General features: G+C 46.3%; 1 protein-coding gene across 5 annotated transcripts in view; it reads left to right on the forward strand.

The window, feature by feature from the left end:
• SLIT3 (slit guidance ligand 3) overlaps positions 1-19,585 on the forward strand; it is a 703,024-nt gene extending 683,439 nt beyond the window's left edge. For 4 of the 5 annotated variants that reach the window (XM_081520700.1, XM_081520701.1, XM_081520699.1 and 1 more), the window contains 4 exons: positions 14,074-14,228; positions 14,857-15,142; positions 16,369-16,577; positions 19,171-19,585. In XM_081520700.1, the coding sequence (XP_081376826.1) occupies positions 14,074-14,228; positions 14,857-15,142; positions 16,369-16,577; positions 19,171-19,406 (886 nt within the window). In that variant the 3' untranslated portion in view covers positions 19,407-19,585. Of the gene's footprint in view, positions 1-4,262; positions 4,395-14,073; positions 14,229-14,856; positions 15,143-16,368; positions 16,578-19,170 lie in introns of all 5 variants that reach the window. The other variant, XM_081520703.1, reaches the window with a different exon arrangement.
• Positions 19,586-23,082: the final 3,497 nt, after the last annotated feature.

Below are 23,082 nucleotides of genomic sequence, written 5' to 3' on the forward strand. Positions count from 1 at the left end.
CTCTTTGGGGTCCGACCCAGCCACCAGTTTTAAGGAACCTGTAGGAGATTCTGAGATGTGCTTGCTTACCCACAAAGGCTTCCTGGAGGAGGAGCCATTTGCAGTGGGTCCTGAAGAATGTGTGTGAGCAGGGAAAGCAGCGGGCCAGCAGGCTGGGAGAACAGCAGCCAGCAGCCTGAGGGACCGTGAAGAGGCAGTGGCCATGAAGAGTCACAGCAGAGAGGGTGGCTGGAGAGAAGACCAGCCAGGTTTGGCTAGCAGGTTCAGCCTCAGGTTCTGAGGCTCCAGGCCTCAGAGTTCCCTGGAGCCAGGGACTGCTACCATCTGTGTTCTGGGGCCGCTGGTTGTGGGTGAAGTCCAGGGGGCAGAGACCAGGTCCAGAGCTGCCTGGCCAAAGCCTGAAGCGTCAGACATATCTAGGTTTGGCTGAGTTCTCCCGTGTCTTGCCACGGCATTCTCCCATGGACAGTGCATGACAGCACCGTGTCCCTCCAGGTGTGTTTCTGGGAGCTGCGGGCTGAGAACGCTCTTGGCAAATTGAGCCTGTACATGGACAGGGCAAGGACAGAAGGCAACAGCCAGACTGGAGCGGCTGGGTTCTGTCCTCAGCGTAGGAACATCCCCTGCCCTTCCCACACTGACGTCAGCGGCTGGTTTGGTCAAGGCGTATGCTGTTGATACAAATGTTGGGACACTCTGCTGGTGTCTTAATCAGGGCGGCAGGAATGAGTCAGGAACCCGTAGAATGGCTACTCCTTTCTCAGGGAGTCAGCTGAGAGTTAGCAGGTGGCCCTTGGGAGACCCCAGGCCCCTTTTCTTACCTCTGGGAGGAACCAAGTAAAGGATGTCCCTGCCAGGATCCTCATGCCAAGTCTGGTGATATATTTTGTGCCCTTCAACCCCCAATCCTAAAGGCCCAAGTCTCTAAGAATCTCATATTAAAAATGGTTTTGCTGGAACTTCCCCGTCAGTCCAGTGGTCAAGACTCCATGCTTCCCGTGCAAGAGACATAGGCTTGACCCCTGGTTGGGAATCTAAGATCCCATATGCCATGAGGTGTGGCCAAGACATGAGTGGTTTTGCTTCCAGATACTTTTCTCTAGGTAGCCCTGGTTTTGCCCCAGGAGTGCATGCTTTCATTCACGCAGGACATCTCTCAGGCACTGTTACTGAATCAGGTCTGACTGATTCAACTCAAGAGAAAGGCAAATGTTGATAGAAAGGGAAGTTGCTTTTAATCAGATTGCTGGCAATCTGGGGAGATGGTGGACTCAATGTCCCCCAGAAACCACCTCTGAAGATTCTCTACTGCCATGAAAGCTTTTAAAGAGGAAAGAGAAGTAATCTGAATTAATCATTGAGACAGGCAGCCAGAGTCATCTGGCTCCCACTCTGTGCAGACCTTTCAACTTCTTGTGATTCTTCTTTAGATGCTGTCTTGCTCACAGAGTTTGTCTGTGAGATGACTGAAGGGGAAGCTGGGGAACAGATCTGGGCATCTGTTAATTACTTATTCATTTGTTCTACTTTGATCTTAGAAAGAACTAACAGATCAGGCAAAGTATTGTCCAATCCAAAGATCTGAGTAGAGATGAGTAGAGCGTGGGGGTGCCTGATATAAGGTTAGTGAAAAGACACAAGAGCCTCCTGCAGGGAGCTCTTTCCTGCCAAAAACTGCTTACAGCACCTCGCCTTGGTCCTGTGCTAAGGGTTGGAGCCACAGTGTTCAGAAGAACACAGTCCAGGGAGGAAGGCAAATGTGTAAATAAGCAAGTGTTGCAGGAGCAGGGTAAAAGAGGTCTCACAGGAGACACCAGTGGCTGCTGTAGGGACAATGAAAAAGGAACAGACAGTTGATTCTGCTTAGAGAACCAGGGAAGGCTCCCTGGAGGAGGAGGTGATGTCTGAGCTGAGACATGAGCTACGGCTAATGAGTGTCTCCACAGGCTGAGAAATGAGGAGACTCTGGGGAAGCGGAGACCCCATCTGTATGCATGGAAGCCAGGCTGGGAGGAGCTGAACAGCAGCTGACGGAACCGGGAAGCCATCCCGGCCTCAGAAAGATCTCCTCCCCCGAGTCACAGCAGTAATCTCTGACCTCCTCAGCCTCAGAGCCAGGGCTCACTAAGTTGCTTCAATCGTGTCCCGACTCTTTGCAACCCCATGGACTGCAGCCCACCAGGCTCCTCTGTCCACGGTGATTCTCCAGGCAAGAATGCAGGAGTGGGTTGCCGTGGCTCCTCCGGCCTCCTCCCAGGAAGGCAAACCAAAGCTGATCTGACTGGGGAGAGGGCAGCCTGCAGACCCCATTAGGGAAGTACAGGCCTGGAACAGCTGGGTTCCATGCAGGTTCCCAGCTGAAGTTGCAAGTAGTGAGATTCTGTTCCAGGCCCAGATACACAATACCCAATCCACAAAAACCCACCCAAGTCCTCCCTGCCCCAGAATGGAGACAGACTGCACTATTCCTCTGTTCTAAGACTTGTCTGAGGAGCAAACTCACCTGCATGCAAGGTCCAAGGGACCTAGTAAGGTGACAGACTTGGGGAAAGTGGGTCCCAGCAGGGAGTGTTGGAGGCTGTGGTAGCCTGGAGGGTACAGTGCCAACAGATGCAGCTGTGTGGGGAGGCAGAGTCTCAAAAGAAGCTAGCAATTCAGAGTTTCCCCGGGAATTCAGTTTAAAGGGTGGCCATTTTAAAACTGCCCCTGAGATCCCCCTTTGGTGACCAGTGCATGCTCCCTCTGGTCTTAATTACCACAAACCCATCCACTGCTAAGTCTTTGTCTCATCCAGTCCTCACTGCAGGCCCCAGGTGAGAGTCATCACTCCCGTTTTAGAGATGAGAACCCTGATGCTCAGATGAGGCCTTGGCCCACAGGCCAGTAAGTGGCAGAGCTGGGATTTGAAACCAGACCAGCCTCCTATCAGGACCCCCTCTCCAACATGCTAGGGAGAAAGGTGGGCCAAGAGACAGCGTGTGGTCCTGCTCTGATGGTCTGCTAGCCGAGGGCCGCTACAGCGCAGGCTGGGGCCTCAGGCCGCTGCCTAGCTGGAGTCCCAGGAACTCTTTGTGAGGCTCTGTCGCCACCTAGTGGTCACGCCACAGCATCCCGATGTGTGCTTCCAGCACAGAAGAGGGATGACCGTTCGTTCACCCACTGTGCCTTGGGAACTTGGATTTGAGTCCTGCTTCCACCGCCCACACTTTAACATTTCAGCCTGGGCACCATCAATCTCTGAGCCTTAGGTCTCACTTCTAAAATGGAGAAAAATTGAACAACCCGTGTACAACTGTTGGGGTTAAATGAGACAATGGAAGTGCTTTAGCATAGTTACCGCTCAACACAAGCTTTCTCCTCTTCCACCCCTCTCCCCCGCAACAGCTGTTATTAAAAGGAGAGAGCTCTATGGGCCATCTTTGCCAACACAAGTTCTCATGCCCGTGCCAGACAGGAACCCCCCTGCCTGGCTCTGACGCGGCCAGTGCTTCCCACCTCCCACTCGGAGCTGTCTCACTGGGCTTCGCAGATAATGAGGAAGACTGTCAGAGCCCCTTTCTGCTCCGAAATTCCTAAATATACCACCAGGAAACTACTTACTGGGCCTTGAAACCATAGTAGGATTATCTCTTTTAGAGTTCACAGCAGGTTGTTTGGGGGTTGGTTTTGTTTTTTCCAATTTTTTTCTCTTCTTTTGTAACAGCAGAGCCATTTTTCCCATCTGTGTTTTACTTCAAAGTCCATGATTTAAAAAAAAGAAGTAGAAATGGACCCATTGTGATTCACGAGGTGGTGCCAAAAAATCCGAACCTGCAGCACTGCCAGTCCCAAACCTTCAGGGACCCACTGTTTGAAAACCCCCAGCTTCAGGCATTATTTCCAGGAGACCATGGTTAGGATGTGCAGGAAGAAGGTTGTTTATTAACCAATGAGCACCTACTGGCATAGACAAGCTTATGGGAGGTTTCGGTTTGGAGTGAATCCTTACTTGTTTTTTAATTGAGATATTAACATCACATATGTGTTATATGTAACATAACATTATATTGTTTCAGGTGTACAACATAATGATTTGATATTTGTATATATTGTAAAATGATCAAGACAATATGTCTAGTTAGGATTCATCACCATCCCTAGTTATATTCTTTTAACTTTATGATGAGAAATTTTAAGACTTACTCTCTCAGCGACTTTCAAAAATAGAATATTATTAACCATCATCGAAATCAGTGAAATCAGATTGATTATATTCTTTGCAGCCAAAGATGGAGAAGCTCTATACAGTCAGCAAAAACAAGACCAGGAGCAGACTGTGGCTCAGATCATGAACTGCTTATTGCCAAATTCAGACTTAAATTGAAGAAAGTAGGGAAAACCACTACACCATTCAGGTATGACCTAGATCAAATCCCTTATGACTATACAGTAGAAGTGACAAATAGATTTAAGGGACTAGACCTGATAGACAGAGTGCCTGACGAACTATGGACAGAGGTTCGTGACATTGTACAGGAGACAGGGATCAAGAAAATCTCCATGGAAAAGAAATGCAAAAAAGCAAAATGGCTGTCTGAGGAGGCCTTACAGATAGCTGGGAAGATAAGAGAAGCAAAAAGCAAAGGAGAAAAGGAAAGATATTCCCATCTGAATGCAGAGTTCCAAAGAATAGCAAGAAGAGATAAGAAAGCCTTCCTCAGCGATCAGTGCAAAGAAATAGAGGAAAACAACAGATTGGGAAAGACTAGAGATCTCTTCAAGAAAATTAGAGATACCAAAGGAACATTTCATGCAAAGATAGGCTCAATACAGGACAGAAATGGTATGGACCTAACAGAAGCAGAAGATATTAAGAAGACATGGCAAGAATACACAGAAGAACTGTACAAAAAAGATCTTCACGACCCAGATAATCACGATGGCGTGATGACTCACCTAGAGCCAAACATCCTGGAATGTGAAGTCAAGTGGGCCTTGGAAAGCATCACTACGAACAAAGCTAGTGGAGGTGATGGAATTCCAGTTGAGCTATTTCAAATCCTCAAAGGTGATGCTGTGAAAGTGCTGCACTCGATATGCCAGCACATTTGGAAAACTCAGCCGTGGCCACAGGATTGGAAAAGGTCAGTTTTCGTTCCAATCTCAAAGAAAGGCAATGCCAAAGAATGCTCAAACTACCGCACAATTGCACTCATCTCACACGCTAGTAAAGTAATGCTCAAAATTCTCCAAGCCAGGCTTCAGCAATACGTGAACCGTGAACTTCCAGATGTTCAAGCTGGTTTTAGAAAAGGCAGAGGAACCAGAGATCAAGTTGCCAACATCCGCTGGATCATCGAAAAAGCAAGAGAGTTCCAGAAAACCATCTATTTTTGCATTATTGACTATGCCAAAGCCTTTGACTATGTGGATCACAATAAACTGTGGAAAATTCTGAAAGAGATGGGAATACCAGACCATCTGACCTGTCTCTTGAGAAACCTGTGTGCAGGTCAGGAAGCAACAGTTAGAACTGGACATGGGACAACAGACTGGTTCCAAATAGGAAAAGGAGTACGTCAAGGCTGTATATTGTCACCCTGCTTATTTAACTTCTATGCAGAGTACATCATGAGAAACGCTGGGTTGGAAGAAACACAAGCTGGAATCAAGATTGCCGGGAGAAATATCAATAACCTCAGATATGCGGATGACACCACCCTTATGGCAGAGAGTGAAGAAGAACTAAAGAGCCTCTTGATGAAGGTGAAGGAGGAGAGTAAAAAAGTTGGCTTAAAGCTCAACATTCAGAAAACTAAGATCATGGCATCTGGTCCCATCACTCCATGGGAAATAGATGGGGAAACAGTGGAAACAGTGTCAGATTTTATTTTTTTGGGCTCCAGAATCACTGCTGATGGTGACTGCAGCCATGAAATTAAAAGACGCTTACTCCTTGGAAGGAAGGTTATGGCCAACCTAGATAGCATATTTAAAAGCAGAGACATTACTTTGCCAACAAAAGTCCGTCTAGTCAAGGCTATGGTTTTTCCAGTGGTCACGTATGGATGTGAGAGTTGGACGGTGAAGAAAGATGAGCACCGCAGAATTGATGCTTTTGAGCTGTGGTGTTGGAGAAGACTCTTGAGAGTCCCTTGGACTGCAAGGAGATCTAATCAATCCATCCTAAAAGAGATCAGTCCTGGGTGTTCATTGGAAGGTCTGATGTTGAAGCTGAAACTCCAATACTTTGGCCACCTCATGCGAAGGGTTGACTCATTGGAAAAGACCCTAATGCTGGGTGGGATTGGGGGCGGGAGGAGAAGGGGACGACAGAGGATGGGATGGTTGGATGGCATCACCAACTCGATGAACATGGGTTTGGGTAGACTCTGGGAGTTGGTGATGGACAGAGAGGCCTGGCGTGCTGCAATTCATGGGGTCGCAAAGAGTCGGACATGACTGAGCAACTGAACTGAACTGAACCATCATCACCATGCTGTACAGAGCACCCCCAGGACTTACTTAGCTTGTAACTGGAAGTTTCTACCTCCTGACCCACTTCTGTAGGTCACCCACCCATCCCCTACCCCTGGTAACAACCAGACTTCTCTCTGTATCTGCAAGCTCAGATTTTTTTCATTTTGCTTTGTTTTAGATTCCACGTATAAGTTAGGTCATATTGTATGACCTTCTTTTTTTTAACTTTTTATTTTGTATTGGGAAGTGAAAGTGAAAGTTGGTCAGGCATGTCCGACTCTTTGCGACCCCATAGACTATACAGTCCATGGAATTCTCCAAGCCAGAATACTGGAGTGGATAGCCTTTCCCTTCTCCAGGGTATCTTCCCAACCCAGGGATCGAACCCAGGTCTCCCACATTGCAGGCAGATTCTTTACCATCTGAGCCACAAGGGAGGCCCTTTGTATTGGGGGTATAGACAATTAACAATGCTGTGATAATTTCAGGTGAATAGCGAAGGAGCTCAGCCATACATATACATGTAGCCACTTTCCCCCAAACTCCCCTCCCATCCAGGCTGCCACATAGCATTGGGCAGAGTTCCCTGTGCTGTGCAGTAGGTGTGTGACCTTCTCTCTCATGGCTGAGTAATATTACACTGTACATATACACCACACTCATCCATTCATCCATCCATAGACATCTAGGTTGCTCCCATGTCTTGGCTACTGTAAGTAAGGTTGCAGTGGACATGAGAGCATAAATATTTCACAAGAATTTTTGTTTCTTTCAGATAAATATCTCAAAGTAAACCTGCTGGATCATATGGTAGTTGTAATTATTTGAGGAACCTTTATGCTGTTTTCCATAGTGGCTGCACCAATTTATATTCTAATAATGTGCAAGAGTTCCCTTTACTCCACATGAACACTTGTTATCTGTTTTTTATACTAGCCATTCTAACAAGTGTGAGGCAACATATTGTTTACATTTCCCCAACAATTAGTGATGCAGAACACCTTTTCATGTACCTGTTGGACATCTGTATGAATTCTTTGGGAAACTGTTTATTCAAATTTCCTGCCGCTTTTAAATCAGATTGTTTGGGTTTTTGCTATTGAGATGTATGCGTTCTTTATATATTTTAGATATTAACCCCTTATCAGATATATGATTTACAAATATTTTCTCCCATTTCAGTAGGTTCCTTTGCTGCCCAGAAGTTTTTCAGCTTGATGTAGTCTCATTTACTTTTTGTTTCTTGTGCTCTTGGTGTCAAATCCAAAGAATCATCACCAAGATGATGTCAAGGAGATCACCGCCTTTGTGCTCTTCTAGGAGTTTTACGTTTCAGGTTTTATGGTCAAGTCTTTAATCCATTTTGAGTTAATTTTTGTGTATGGTGTAAGATAGTAGTGCAGTTTCGTACCTTTGTATGTGACTGCCCACTTTTCTTAGCACCATTTGTCAAAGAGACTGTCCTTTCCCCATTTTATATTCTTGGTTCCTCTTTTGGAAATTCATTGACCACATGTGCATGAGTTTATTTATGGACTTTCCATTTAGTTCTGAAAGGTTGTTGCTGAACCACGAAAAGAAGCCAGGATTCTTGGCCTCCGGAGGAAAAGAATTCAATCCAGGACCAGAGACGAGGCTTGATCGCTCAGAGCTTTTGTGTAATAAAGTTTTATTAAAGTATAAAGGAGATAGAGAAAGCTTCTGACATAGACATCAGAAGGGCGCAGAAAGAATACCCGCCTGCTGTTTTTTAGCTGGATGTTATATAGTTACTAGCAGTCTGTTAATGAAAGGAAGGAATGTCTTAAAACTCAGAGAATGGCACCAGGCCCCTCATCCATAAGATGTATTTTGGGATAATCTTGGCACCAGACGAGTCATCCGGGGCCATAAAACGATTGACTTGAATCTTGTAGAAAGGCAGATTACCATACAAATAGTTTCGTTTACATAGATTAGGGGAACAGTGTTTGAGTATAACATACTGGTTTGTCCAGACGGTTCTGAGCCATTAGGCAAACCGACTTGAAGACAGAGACTGGGGTAAATGCGTAGTACATTAACACAGCTTAAGACAAACATTTCCATATGAAAAATGCATTGGTTAACTCCAGATTTGAGAAAAGTTAAGTTCAGGTGGAACCAGGTGTCATTATGGCAACACAGTATTTTAAGAGAAACCTCTTCTTAAATTTGTATAGAGAAGGGGGAAAAAAATATCCGTAGTTTGTTCCCTCCTGCCGCTTAAGAGAGAGAAAAACCGTCTGACACCTGCAGCCTATTTCCTGGCCTTCCTGCCTGCTACCCTCTTGGTCTCATTTATTGACGTGTCTGTTTATGCCAATATCTTCCTATTTGATTACTATGGTTTTGTAACACAGTTTCAAATCAGGAAGAGTGACGGCTCCAGCTTTCTCTTTCTCAAGATTGCTTTGGCTATTCACAGGCCTTTATGGTAGCACATAAACTCGATGACTATTCTATTTCTGTGAAAAATGCCGTTGGAATTTTGGTAGAGATTGCATTGTATCTGTAGATCACTTTGGGTAGTATGGACATTTTAACAATGTTAATTCTTCCGGCCCCTGAGCACTGAATATCTTTCTATTCATGTTTGTCCTCTTCTGTCTCTTTCATCAGTGTCTTACAGCGTTGAGTGTACAGGTGTTTTACCTCCTGAATTATTTTTTTCCTAGCAGTGTAAATGGGATTGTTTTCTTATTTCTCTTTCTTTTTTAAATTAATTTTTATTGGCATATAGTTGACTTACAATGTTATGTTAGTTTCTGCTATACAACAGCATGAGTCAGTTATAGGTATGTCCACTCTTTTTTGGGTTCTATTCCCATACAGGTCATTACAGAGTATTGTGTAGAATCCCCCATGGTGTACAGCAGATTCTTATTAGTTATCTATTTCAGGTATAGTAGTGTTTATATGTCAGTCCCAACCTCTCATCTTATTCCTCCCCTTCTTAATTTCTCTGATAGAAATTATTAGTGTATAGAAATGAAACTTTTTTTTTTGCTTTTTTATTGAAGTATAGTTGAATATAGTTTACAGTGTTATGGAACTACCATACTGTTCTCCATAACAGCTATACCAAGTTACATTCCCACTGGCCGTGTGCGAGGGCTCCCTTTTCTCCAAATCCTCTCCAGCATTTATTATTTGTAGACTCTTTGATGGTGGCCATTCTGACCAGTGTGACATGATACCTCATTGTAGTTTTGATTTGCACTTCTCTAATAGTTAGTAATGTTGGGCATCTTTTCATGTGCCTGTTGGCCATTTGTATATCTTTTATGAAGAAATATCTGTTTAGATCTTATTTTTGGCGTGTAATTGCTTTACAATGTTGTGTTGGTTTCTGCTGTACGATGAAGTGAATCATCTAGACACACACATATATCCCCTCCCTCTTGAGCCTCTCTCCCGCCCACCCCCAGCCACCCGCTGAGTCAGCCCAGATCTCCGCGCTGAGCTGCTCCTGCTGCATGGTACCTTCCCACCAGCTCTATTTCACACGTGGTGTGTACATATGTCAGCACTGCTCTCCCGTTCATCCTACCCTCCTCAAATCCCCATGTCCACCCATCTCTTTCCACATCTGCATCTCTATTCCTGCCCTGCATATAGGTTCATCTGTACCATTTTGCTAGATTCTATATATATGCGTTAATATATGATATTTTTCTCTTTCTGACTTATTCTCTCTGTATGACAGACTCTGGGTCCATCTACATCACTACAAATGACCCGATTTTGTTCCTTTATATGGCTGAGTTCATTGTATATATGTACAACATATTCTTTACCCATTCATCTGTCAATGGACATCTAGGTTGCTCCATGTCCTGGCTACTGTAAATAGTGCTGCAATGAATATTGGGGTACATGCATTAATCTCAAACTCTTAATTTATCCCCACCCCCCTTTCCCCTTTGGTAACCATAAGTTTGTTTCCTGTGTCTGCAGATCTGTTTCTATTATATATATATATTTGTTTCATATATATGTTTTGTAATCATAATTCAAAAAGACACATTCAGTTTCTTGTTCTTCTCTGATTGCTGTGACTAGGACTTCCAGAAGTATGTTAAATGAAAGTGGTGAGAGTGGACTTCCCTTATCTTGTTCCTGATCTTAGAGGAAATGCTTTCAGCTTTTCACTGTTGAATATGATATTAGCTGTGGGTTTGTGACACATGCCTTTGTAACATTGAGGTTGGTCCCCTCTATGCCCACTTTCTAGAAAGCTTTTATCATAAATGGGTACTGAATTTTGTCAGAAGCTTTGACTCTATTGGGATGACCATATGGTTTTTTTCCTCAATTTGTTAATATAGTCTATCAACTGAGTTGCAGGTATTAAAAAATCCTTGCTTCCCTAGAATAAATCCCACTTGATCATAGTATATGATCCTTTTAAGGTATTGTTGGATTTGGTTTGCTAATATTTTCTTAAAAATTTTTTGTGTCTATCCTCATCAGTGATGTGGTCTGCAATTTTCTTTTTTGATCTCTCTGTCTGGTTTTGGCGTTGCGGTGATAGTGGCTTCACAAAACGAGTCTGCAAGTGCTCCTTCCTCCGCAAGTTTTTAGAATCGTTTCAGAAGGATAGGTGTTAGCTCTTCTCCAAATGTTTGATGGAATTCTCCTGTGAAGCCATCTGCTCCTGGACTTTTGTTTTGTTGGGAGTTTTAAAACAAAAACTTGTTTCTAGCTGCACGGGTTTTCTCTGGTTGTAGAGAGTGGGGGCTACTCTTCACTGCAATGTGCAAGCTTCTCATTGCAGTGGCTTCCCTTGCTGCAGAGCACAGGTTCTAGGCATGTGGACTTCAGTAGTTGCGGTACATGGGTTTAGTCAACAGAATGTGGGATCTTAGTTCCCTGATCAGGGATCGAACCCATGTCACCTGCATTGGGAGGCAGATTCTTAACCACTGGATCACCAGGCAGGTCCCTATTGGGAGTCTTTTAATCACAGATACAATTTAAGTATTTATAATTGGTATGCTCACATCTTCTATTCCTTCCTTATTCAGTCTTGGAAGATTGTCCTTTCTAAGCTTTCGTCCATTTCTTCTAGGTTGTCCATTTATTGGCATATAGTTGCCTGTAGTAGTCTCTATGGTGTTTTGCATTTCTGCAGTGTTGGTTTTAAGTTCTTCTTTTACATTTCTGATTTTATTGATTTAGGCCCTCTCCCTTTTTTTCTTGATGAGTTTTCCTCAAGGTTTATCAATTTTGTTTATCTTGTCAAAGACCAGCTTTTAGCTTCATTGATCTTTTGTATTTTATTTTCTTTCTTTTTTATTTTGTTCTGCTCTTTGATTTTTTCCCTTCTATTAAGCTTGGATTTTGTTTGTTCTTCTTTCTCTAGTTGCTTTAGGTATAAGGTTAGGTTGTTTGAGGTTTTTCTCATTTCCTGAGGTAGGCTTGTATTGCTGTAAACATCCCTATAAAAGCAAAATTGCTTTTGCTGCATCTCAGCGGTTTTGGGTAGTCATGCTTCCATTTTCATTTGTCTTTAAGCATTTTTTATTTCCTCTTTGATTTCTTCAGTGATCCATTGGTTGTTTAGTAGCATATTTTTAGCCTTCGTGTATTTGTGGGGTTTTTGCTGTTTCTCCTTACAGCTGATTTCTAATCTCACTGTGTTGTGGTCAGAAAAGATTCCTGATATGACTTCAGTTTTCTTAAATTTACCAATGCTTGCTTTGTGGCCCAGCACATGATCTGTCCTGGAGAAGGTTCCACGTGCGCTTGGGAAGAATGTATGTCGTTCTGCTTTTGGATGGAACTCCCTACAGGCATGAATTAAGTCTATCCAGTCTAATGTGTCATTTAAGGCCTGAGTTTCCCTATTTGCTGTCTGGATGATCTGTCCATTGATGTAAGTGGAGTAATGCGACTGCTGTTTATAATTTTATGTCTAGCAACTTCACTGAATTTGTTAGTTCTGACAGTTTTTCAGTGGAAAGTTTAGATTTTTCTGTATATATCATGTCCTCTGCAAGTAGTGACAGTTCTACTTCTTACTTTGTGATATGTATACCTTTTGGGGCTTCCCTAGTGCTTCAGTTGGTAAAGAATCTCCTGCAATGCAGGAGACCTGGGTTTGATCCCTGGGTCAGGAAGATCCCCTGAAGAAGGAAATGGCAACCCACTCCAGGACTCTTGCCTGGAGAATTCCATGGACAGAGGCGCTGGGCAGGCTACAGTCCATGGGATTGCCAAGAGTTGTACAGACTATGTGACTTTCACTTTCACTTTTTTTTTTATAACTTTTTTATTTCTTTCTTAGTTGTTCAGGCTGGGACTTCCAATACTATGTTGAATATAAGTGGCGAGAGTGGACATCCTTGTTTTGTTTCCAATTTTAAAGGAAAAGCTTTCCACTTTTCACCACTGAGTATAATGTTAGTTGTGGGTTTGCCGTATGTGGCCTTTGTTATGTTGAGGAATGTTCCCTCTACACCCACTTTGTTGAGGGTTTTTATCATAAATAGATGGTTGAGTTTTGTCAAATTCTTTTTCTGCATTTATTGAGATGATTATATGATTTTGATCCTTTGTTAATGTGGTATATCACACTGATTGATCCACTTGACCGTGATGTCTGATCCTTTTAATGTACTGTTGAATTAGGTTTGCTAATATTCTATTAAGAATGTTTGCATCTGTTTCCATCAGAGATATTGGCCTGTAATTTTCATTTTTTATGGTATTCCTATTTTTGAGTATCAGGGTGGTGCAGGCCTGGTAAAAAGAGTTTGGCAGTGTTCGTTCCTATTCTATTTTTGGAAGAGTTTGAGAAGGATTGTTATTATGTCTTCTTTAAATGTTTGGTAGAAAAAAAGTAAAAATAATTGGTCGAATTCATTTATGAAGCCATCTAGTCCTAGACTTCTGTTTGTTGGGAAGTTTTTGATAACTAATTCAATACCCTTAAAGGCATCCCTTGTTTTGTTGCACTTTGCTTGGTTGTGCTTCACAGATACTATATGGTTTGCAAACTGAAGGTTTGTGGCAGCCCTGTGTTGAGCGAGTCTATCGATGCCGTTTTTCCAGCAGTTGCTCACTTCATGCCTGTGTGTCATATTTTGGTGATTCTAACAATATGCAAACTTTTTCACTTTTGTATTTGTTATGGAGATCAGTGATGTTTGATGTTATTACTGCAAAAGTTGACTCCCTGAAGGCTCTAGTGACAGCATTTTCTTGGCAATAAAGTATTTTTAGGGTAAGCACATTGCTTTTTAGACAAAATGCTATTGACACTTAATAGAGTATTTAATAAACATAACTTTTATATGCACTGGGAAACTAGAAAAGTGACTCACTTTACTGAGGTGATTTGGAACTGAACCTGCATTATCCCTGAGGTATATCTATGTAGCTAGATAAGACAGATGAAATGAATAACTGGAGAAGCTATAGGTGTAACAGGTAATAAGAATTCTATGAACTGTTTTTATTTTTGTGATTTATGTTGTTTGGAATTACTCCCAGATAAAACGCAAGGAATACCAGTCAAGTTCACACATGATACAGGCTGTGGAAGGCATTCAGCAAACCTTCTGTCTCTCCCCCTTCTCTCCTGCCCAGCGTGGAGACTGTGAATGATGGGCAGTTTCACAGCGTGGAGCTCGTGATGCTAAACCAGACCCTGAACCTGGTGGTGGACAAAGGAGCCCCCAAAAGCCTGGGAAAGCTCCAGAAGCAGCCAGCAGTGAGCATCAACAGCCCCCTCTACCTTGGAGGTAAACCCCATCTCCTCTCACCTGTCCCTTGTACTCTGGTACCCACACCCAGGCCCACTGGTGGGGCTCACAGCTCTCATCTCAGCACCCACTCCCAAAGCTAATCAAGGGAGGCTTCCTGGAGGAAGTGATGGCCAAGCTGCTTCTTAAAGGGTGAACAGTTAGCCAGGTCATGGGGAAAAGAAGAGAAAAGGAGAGAGGGCAGGGCTCCTTCTGAGAAACTACAAGTTGTTCAGGGGGCTGGGAGAAGGTAAAGATGAAATGGGGAGGGAGGAGATGCAGACAGGGTACAGGCCCTCCAATATGCAGGCTCGCCTCAGCTCTGCCACCTCCTCTGATGCTTTGAGGCTCAGCTGATGTGTATGGAGGAGCATGTTTAAGATTAAGGACATTCAAAGGCCAAAGAGAGAAGGAGCGACCAGCCTGGCAGAGCCTGGGACTGAAGCACAGCCTTGGGCTCGTAGTTCTCAAAGGGTTTGTACCAAAAAAGAAAAGGACCAGAGTAGGCTGTTGAACACTGAGATTCCCAAGACTTCTCCCCAGGAGTCCACCTCTGAGGGCTGGGATGTGGGCAAGCAGGGTGGGCAGGGGCGGGTCTTCAGGTTGCGGTCTGGTCCCCCTCCCACAGGCATCCCCACCTCCACCGGCCTCTCAGCCTTGCGCCAGGGCACGGACCGGCCACTGGGCGGTTTCCACGGCTGCATCCACGAGGTGCGCATCAACAATGAGCTCCAGGACTTCAAGGCCCTCCCCCCACAGGCCCTGGGTGTCTCGCCGGGCTGCAAGTCCTGCAGCGTGTGCAGGCACGGCCTGTGCCGCGCTGTGGAGAAGGACAGCGTGGTATGTGAGTGCCATCCGGGCTGGACCGGCCCGCTGTGCGACCAGGAGGCCCGCGACCCCTGCCTTGGCCACAGGTCTGTGTTCTGCGCCCTCCCCGCGCCCCCATCACCCCCGCTCCAGCAGGAAGTGAGCACAGATGGAAGCTGGAAGGACGGCAGTCAGACTGTAGGCAGGACCTGTGGGGGGGCTGCTTAGAAGGTCAGGCATTTAAACAAACAGCAGGTGTTGCTCAGAAGGGACGTCAGTGTGCAAGGGCCTGGCTGAAAAGTACTTGTCAAATGACCATCAGAGCCTGCCTAGAGTTGCAGCAGCCCCCGCGTGCCTCCGAGCCAAGTGGAATGGGGCGCCAGCGCACACGTGCCATGGCAGGTGGGTGCATTTCAGCCCCAACTCTGCTCCTCACTCAGCAGTGCCCCCCGTGCAGGCACCAGGGGTGTGTAGCCACACACAGATGAGTCTTGAATGCCATGAATCATGGCATCGCTCTGGCATTCATTAGGCATTCAGATACATACCGAGGGCCTACAACATGTCGGACCTTGTACTAAAAATAAGACACCCAGCGTCCTCAGTGTTCAGAGATCTGAATCAACTGAAAACAACACTGGAGCCGTGCCTGGGAACTGGCTTGGCTGAGCAAGCTGGGACATGATATTGTGAATCGGAAATGAAGGACAGCTGGAAAGGGGCAGAGTCTCCTGGGTCACTCTGAAGTGTGTGTGCATGTCTGACTCTACGATGAATATGTCCACAATGAACCTTGGCTCTGAATGTCATCCCAGTGGGGAGAATGCTGCAGCAGGATGAAGAATCCAGGCTGTGGCATCACTTTGTCCCTGTGAGATGTAGAGAAGACTGTCTACTGCGCAGGACTGCAGAGGAGAGGGGGTGGTAGAAAATAAGACTGATGTGGGGCATAATGCACTTACTCTAATGCCTGACGCAGAGCAGGTGGTAGCTGGCGGTAGTGATAGTAATAGTCATGTTAACAATTAAGATGGTAGAACAGTTAAACTGGTTGGAGACTCCTTAGGTTTCTCTGAGCAGTGAATTGCCACTAAGATTGGTGGGCTCTGATGTCTGGGTATAAAACAGCCAATAAGCCAGCCTTGTTGCACTCACAGCTGACAGTGGTCTTTGGGCCACTGGGCTGGCAGAGGGCGGACCATATGCTGGAGCAGGCCTAGGATCCCACAGCCCCAAGTCCCCTGGTCCGAGCCTGGGAGTGGCTGGGGTGGACAGGAAGCCTGCAGCCGCTGTGCCTGCCTGGTTCCCCTCTCACCCTCACCTCTGCCCCCAGCTGCATCCAGGGGAAGTGTGTGGCATCTGGAACGTCCTACGAGTGCAGGTGTACCGAGGGCTATGCAGGGGCCTTGTGCGACCAAAAGAATGACTCCAACAGCGCCTGCTCAACCTTCAAATGTCACCAGGGACAGTGCCGCATCTCAGATCGAGGGGAGCCCTACTGCCTGTGCCAGCCTGGCTTTAGTGGGGAGCACTGTGAACAAGGTGGGTCCACTGTGTGCATGGGAGGGGGGCCCTCAAAAGGACGCGGGGGTCAGAGTCAGACTCCACATTCATCCCATGGTCTGAGTTCCAGGTCCAGCTGTGCCACTTAGAGGCTGTGCAACCTTCATTGAGTCACCTACTGAGCCTCAAATTCCTTCACCTTGAATATGGGAGCAACACTCTACCTTCCTGTATGAGCTATCCATTGCTGCATAACAAATTAGCACCAAAACATAGCCGTTCAGAACTGCACAAACATACTCTGTCCCACATGGGTCCTGTAGGTCAAAGATTCAGAAATAGCTTTGCAACCTTGAGGGACCCAAACTGAAACCATCTAGCAAACAGCCAGGACTAGGTGAGCTGTCTGGTTATTCTTTCTCCCCTCTCCCCTCCCTTTATCCTGTTCTAGTTGCCAGTCCTTGAGCTGCCAGTGTGGCCCTCTAAGCAGCACCACTGGCTCACCGGGGAACTTATTAGAAATGCAGACGCCCAGGTCCTGCCCAGACCCTTCCAGTCAGAACCTGCATTTTAGCAAGAGCCCCCAGTGATTCTTATGCACACTAACGTTTCAGCTGTTGCTCTGCAGTCACCTGCCATTAATCCTCCTGCCATTATTGGGTCAACAGAAGACAGCTCCTTGGTCTGATCCCATTGTGAAAACATCAAATTACTTACCTCCCTTAGTGGCCCCTTTAGTGCATTAACCAAAAAAGGAAAGTTGAAGTTATGTTACAGTTGAAATGGTTCTGTCTCATCTTGGAGGTTTTTCTCTGGCACAGAACCTGAGTCTTTGTTTCCCTCCCTGTCACCAGAATCCCAGGCAGGTCACCCCCCATCACTAAAGGACTCTTTCACATTTTATACCTTGGTAAAATACCATTCTTAACCAACTTCGTTAAATAATGTATTTTGAAATAATTTCAGATCTACCAGAAAAGTTGCCAGAACAATACAAACAGTACTTCTGTTCCCTTCAACTCGACAGCCGGCAACACTGGGGCCCCGTGCGGAGTTTGCATTCCACCCCTTCCCACATCACATACACCTGTGATCATGAGTCTCTTTTCTATCCTTTTAACAATCTCATAATTTTGAAAAACTACATCAAGCTTAACAAAATTCACATTACATCACATTAACCACCTAAAGCTTTAAAATGCATTCACAATCCCTCTGATGCTCATAAGAGCCCATGAAGAAGTGGGAAGGACCAGGAAATGTGTCACCATTTTCCAGACAAGGAGACTGAGGCTCAGGGATGACAGGGGCTGGTCCAAGGCTGAGAGGCCGAAGATCCCATGTGGCCAAGGTCCATTACTCTCTTTTTCACTGCCTTGCTCCCAGTGGACTGAGGACAGTAGCAGGGTTAAGGTGAGAAGCTGGGTCAGGAACCAGAGGATGAAGCAGATCCAGGGGGTTCCCTCCTCTCATTGGTACAGCTTGTACAAAAGCTCACACACATGCCCTTTGGCTCGTTGACCCCTACTCCTCTTTCACACCTCAACTCCAGCATCACTTCCCAGAGAGACAATATCTGGCCCCTAGGCTTGTCAGGCTCCTTTACTGTGTATTTTGTGTAAACCTGTCCTTTTTCTTCACCTCAGTTTATCATTACAAATATATGATTTAAATGACTATATAATTAGTGTCTAGACTCACACCAATGGAGACAGGCTACTGTGAATAGTGAGGACTGGGGCAAACTGGATATCTCCTATCCGGTCTAAAGCTCTCAGCTTCAGCCCATGCCTGCCATGCAGGGATTCAGGCTTGGCTTCCCAGACCCCCTGGTTTTCAAAGAAACCAGATATCCCCAACGTTTAGATGAAATATTCAGGGCTTTTTTTATGTTGGCATTTAATTTGGTTGTTAAGCACCTGTGGCACAATCAACATATGTGTGGCATGGGGTTTAGCCCTCGGTCCACCAACTTACCACATCTACTTTGGTCTTTAAGTTCCCTGAAGGAAGGGACCAAGCCTAATGTTGTCACTTTTATATCCTCAGGGCTTAGTTTTACGTTGGGCTCTAGTGGTAAAGAATCTGCCTGCCACTGCAGGAAGCATTTGATCCCTGGATCAGAAAGATCCCTTGAAGGAGGGTAGGGCAACCCACTCCATATTCCTGCCTGGAGAATCCTATGGACAGAGGAGCCTGGAAGGCTACAGTCCATGGGGTCGCAAAGAGTTGGACAGGACTGAAGCAACTGAGCCCGCACGCACACATAGATCCTGGCACAGAAAAGGCACTAAGCTTTCGTGAAATAAATGGGTTAATGGAGAGGTTCCTAACCCCTGGGCCATGGACAGGATGGTTTGTGGCGTGTTAGGAACCAGGCACAGCAGGAGGTGCACAGCGGGCAAAACCAAAAGCATCTCCCCACCTACCCCCAGCCATAGAAAAATTGTCCTCCATGAAACTGGTCCCTAGTGCCAAAAAGGGTGGGGTGGACAAATGGGTGGATGGGTGGGCAGGGAGATGGAAGGATGAGAGAATGTATAAGTACATATGGTCCTCAGACCACAGGTGTTTTGGAGCAGCCTACCCTGGACCACCAATGCCCTGTCCTTACCTCTTCCGCCCTCTGCAGAAACTCCTTGCCTGGGAGAGGTGGTCCGAGAGGTGGTCCGCCGCCAGAAGGGTTATGCATCATGTGCCACGGCCTCCAAGATACCGGTCATGGAGTGTCGTGGGGGCTGTGGGCCCCAGTGCTGCCGGCCCACCCGCAGCAAGCGGCGGAAGTACGTCTTCCAGTGCACGGATGGCTCCTCGTTCGCGGAGGAGCTGGAGAGACACTTGGAGTGCGGCTGCCGCCCGTGCTCCTAAGGCCCCGCGCCCGCGCCGCCGCCTGGGCTCCAGCCGGGTCGGGTGGGGATGGCCTCCGGGGGACCCGCCCGCAGGACCTGGAGTGAAGAAGTGGGAGCTGGAGAGGAAGCAAAAGAAGAAAAGAATATTAAGTATATTGTAAAATAAACAAAAAATAGAACTTATTTTTATTATGGAAAGTGACTATTTTCATCTTTTATTATATAAATATATCACACCGTCTGAGTATATGTACCATATAGTGAGTTATTTTTACCAGATTTTTTGTTCCATGTTGTGTAATTGCCATGTTTTTATAAACAGCTGTTAAAAGTTTTAAGGGAAAAAAAGAACTAATAAAAATGTTTTAAAACAAAAGGATGAACATAAAGAAGTCAAGCCTGACTGAGGCAGAGGAGGAGGCTTAGATGTTTAGGTGACACTATGGTGTTGGCAGAAAGGAAGACCTGCTTACTGAGCTCAGGAAACACAGTGAGAAGGGGAAGAGAGGGAAGGAAAAGATTTTTCTCTATTTCTTCTGATCTTTACTGACTTTTCTTCCTTCCCTGAAAGCACCCAGCTTTTCAGCCCCGGTGGCTGAGGCTCAGGGCATCAACTTCTTCCAGGAAAAGCCACTGAGCCCTGGGGTCTGGCCCTCCCTGGGGCCCAAAGCGCTGGCCGCCCCTGAGTGCTCAGGGTCCTGCAGGGCCAGAGCCTACAGCCCCCGCCCCTTCCTGGCTGCCCTTGACTCCATTCGGGGACTGTCTGAATCTGCACAGGCTTAGTCTGAGCCTGTTTGGCCAAATCTGAAAATAGTGCCCCTTATCCTGCCTGTCCCCAGGAAGGCAGTCCCCCTGCGGCTCCTCCAGGAGCACGGTGCTCACCCGCCTCCCCAGGCCCTAGCCCCGGCCCTTCCTCTGGAAGTCCTGAGTCACTCTCCTCCCTCGGTCCACCTCATGTTGGAAGGTGAAATCAGGAGAACAGGCAGCCAGGGCTCCTGGGAGAGGAGGGTCAGAGGCCAAGCCTGCTCACAGCTCTGGGAAGTTCTGGAAGGCTCCTGCCATGGGACAGATAGGCCCCTGAGACCTCATCCTCCAGACCGCCATCTTTATGACAAAGACACCATGCCCATCTGCAACACTTTTCCACGCAGAGCCATAATGCACCCTACTCTGTCCACATGTCCCCTGCCCCTGAGAACGTAATCCTGTTTCATAGATGAGGAAACCGAGGCCTCTTTTAACCCAGGAACTCACCTTATGCCTCATCTCTGATAAGTGGAAGACCAAAGCCTTGGCCCAAACTCTAAACTCTAGGTTCCGTCTGCAGAGTAGCATAAATGCAAGAGGTTCAGACAGCTAAAGTCCATCAGAGAGGCCCTGCCAGGAAAGGAAAGTCAGTTTCTTCTGGTATTTTTCCTGTTCTCGTTTTGCTTCCTTAATATCCAGAAAGACTCTAGACTGAGAGACTTAGGTATCAGGGAACATGAGCAAGGCCAGCCCACTCAGCCCAGACTCCTGAAGGAGACTTGCCCCTGCCCCTTCCCCATCCCTGTCTGCCCCCTTCCACCCCCATCGGGCCAGGTTCGAAGGCCCAGGGGCCAGCCGCTCACACCAACCTCTGGGCCCACAGTCATCGCTCCCTCCCCCAGGAGCCTCCCCTGCAGAAGCATCAGGGAAGAGAGAGCGGGGTGCAGTGGACCATCCAGCACTGAGCATCCCCAGAAGAGCCTCGAGGTTCTTGCGAGCCAAAGGCTCAAAGAGTCAAGATGGGAGAAAGAAAAGAAAGGAAGATGGAAGAAAAAAATAAGGAGGGAGGAGGAGTAGGAAGGAAGGAAAAAAGAGAAGGAAGGGGAATGAGGGAGAAAGAACAAAGAGATGATGAAGAGGAGAGAGGGATAAGATGGGAGCATTTTCTTTAAAGTATGTATATATAATATACATCATGTTCCAGGTACTTACTGTACCTTATGATGACTGTTTTACATATCAATGGCTAGGTTGGCTTAGTGCTTACATTATACATCAGGTACAACTCTAATTTATATATACTAATATATAATAGACAGTCATTTAATTCTCTGAACAACTCTGTAGTAAAAACACTGCTAACCCATTTTACAGTTCAGCAAATTGAAGCATGGAAAAGTTAAAGAACTTACGCAAGAACAGATGCCTAATAAATTACAGAGCCAGGATTTAGGCCCAGCCTGACTCCAGGACTTTCTCTTCATGGGAAGGAGACAGGCCCTGCTTCTAAGGATTCTACAGTTTGAGGCAGAAACAATCATGGAAATAGATAATTGCTTTATTATATGTAAGTAGCTGTCCAGAGTAAGGAATTTCCAAATCTTGAGTCTTCAAAAATGAGTAGGAGTTTGCCAGGACATAGGGAAGGGAGTTGAAATTTCCATGATTCTGTATTAAAAAGCAGGGAAATGTGAAAAGATCTGGCATGTTTGGGGAGCAGTCAGAGGTCTGGAGTGGCAGGAGTGTGGCTGCAGGGATAAATGGGGAAGACATGAAGGCAGGGGTGTGACCACAAAAAGCCATGTGTAGCAGGCTAGACCACAGGGCTCCAGCAGGTTTTTGAGCAGGGGAAGTAGAAAAAGCTCTGTTTTAGGAAAAGAGCTGGTGGCACAGTAGAGAAAGGTCTAGGAGAAGAAGACAGGGCTTTGCCACCCAAAATGGCCCTGGGGTTCCCCCTAGTTGTTGACTTTGGCTTATTGAGGCTAAACAACACTCATTTCCCAATGGGTCGCAAAGTCCCTGTGGTGGTTCCGCAGCTCTGCCCTGGAAGGGGTCTCCCTGGTACCCCTCCCACTCCCCACACACTCCCTGCCTTCCTCATGCAACAGGCAGTCCTGAGCCTTATTCTCCACCAACGTTCCTACCTAGCTCTCCCCACGCAGCACAAAGCCCACTCAGCCTGCCATCTTGAGAGCCCCACTCAGGGTCCCTGACTTTCTCAGAGGACTCGCCAAGCTCACAGCTTTCCCTCTATCTGCCCCAAGCATTCTGAGGCCTTTCTCTGCCAGCCACCCCCTGGGACCAACCCCTAATCCAGTCACAGTCCGCCAAGACAGCCGGAAGGACAAGATTCTTTCAGTGTGGCTGGTGGGGTGGGGGGTGATTTTGAGCCTTCCCCCTCAATTTTGGAAGCCCTGACTTTATGAAATGCCACACACAGTACCATTAAGAAAATTCTCCCCAAGTGAGGTTTCTCTAACAAATGGAGATTAAAACTCCCTTGCTGGAGCAGGCAAATTCTAGAAAGTCCCATGGGGCAGAAACAGTTCAGCCGGTTAATCTGCACACTCAGTGGTTCAGTGCTTGTGTGTGAGGATGTACACATGTGCAGAAGCAGCAGCTCAGGCTGTTTCCCCCCTGAGCAGGGCTCAGGGGGAGTGGAAGGGAAGGTCCCTTTTTAATTCAACCGAGGGACCCTAAAATGGTAATGAGAGAATGTACTTAAAAGTTCTTTGTAAAGTGTAAACTAAAAACCTTAAATGTAAGATGCTACTGTTCTTATTACTGTTGTTGTTGCTATTAATGACATGCCAAAAGGCCCTTTATACAAGATGGCGTTGCCTTTTCAATTTCATTGATAAGAAACTGAGTCTGAAGCTTCAGAAAGATGACAGAGAGAAGGAGAAGCGGGAGAGAGGCAAGGCGAGGGAGGGAGTCCCGGAGGGCCA

This window comes from Giraffa tippelskirchi, chromosome 8 (assembly GCF_054371585.1).
Source record: "Giraffa tippelskirchi isolate mGirTip1 chromosome 8, T2T-mGirTip1v1.2.pri, whole genome shotgun sequence".
NCBI lineage: Eukaryota > Metazoa > Chordata > Mammalia > Artiodactyla > Giraffidae > Giraffa > Giraffa tippelskirchi.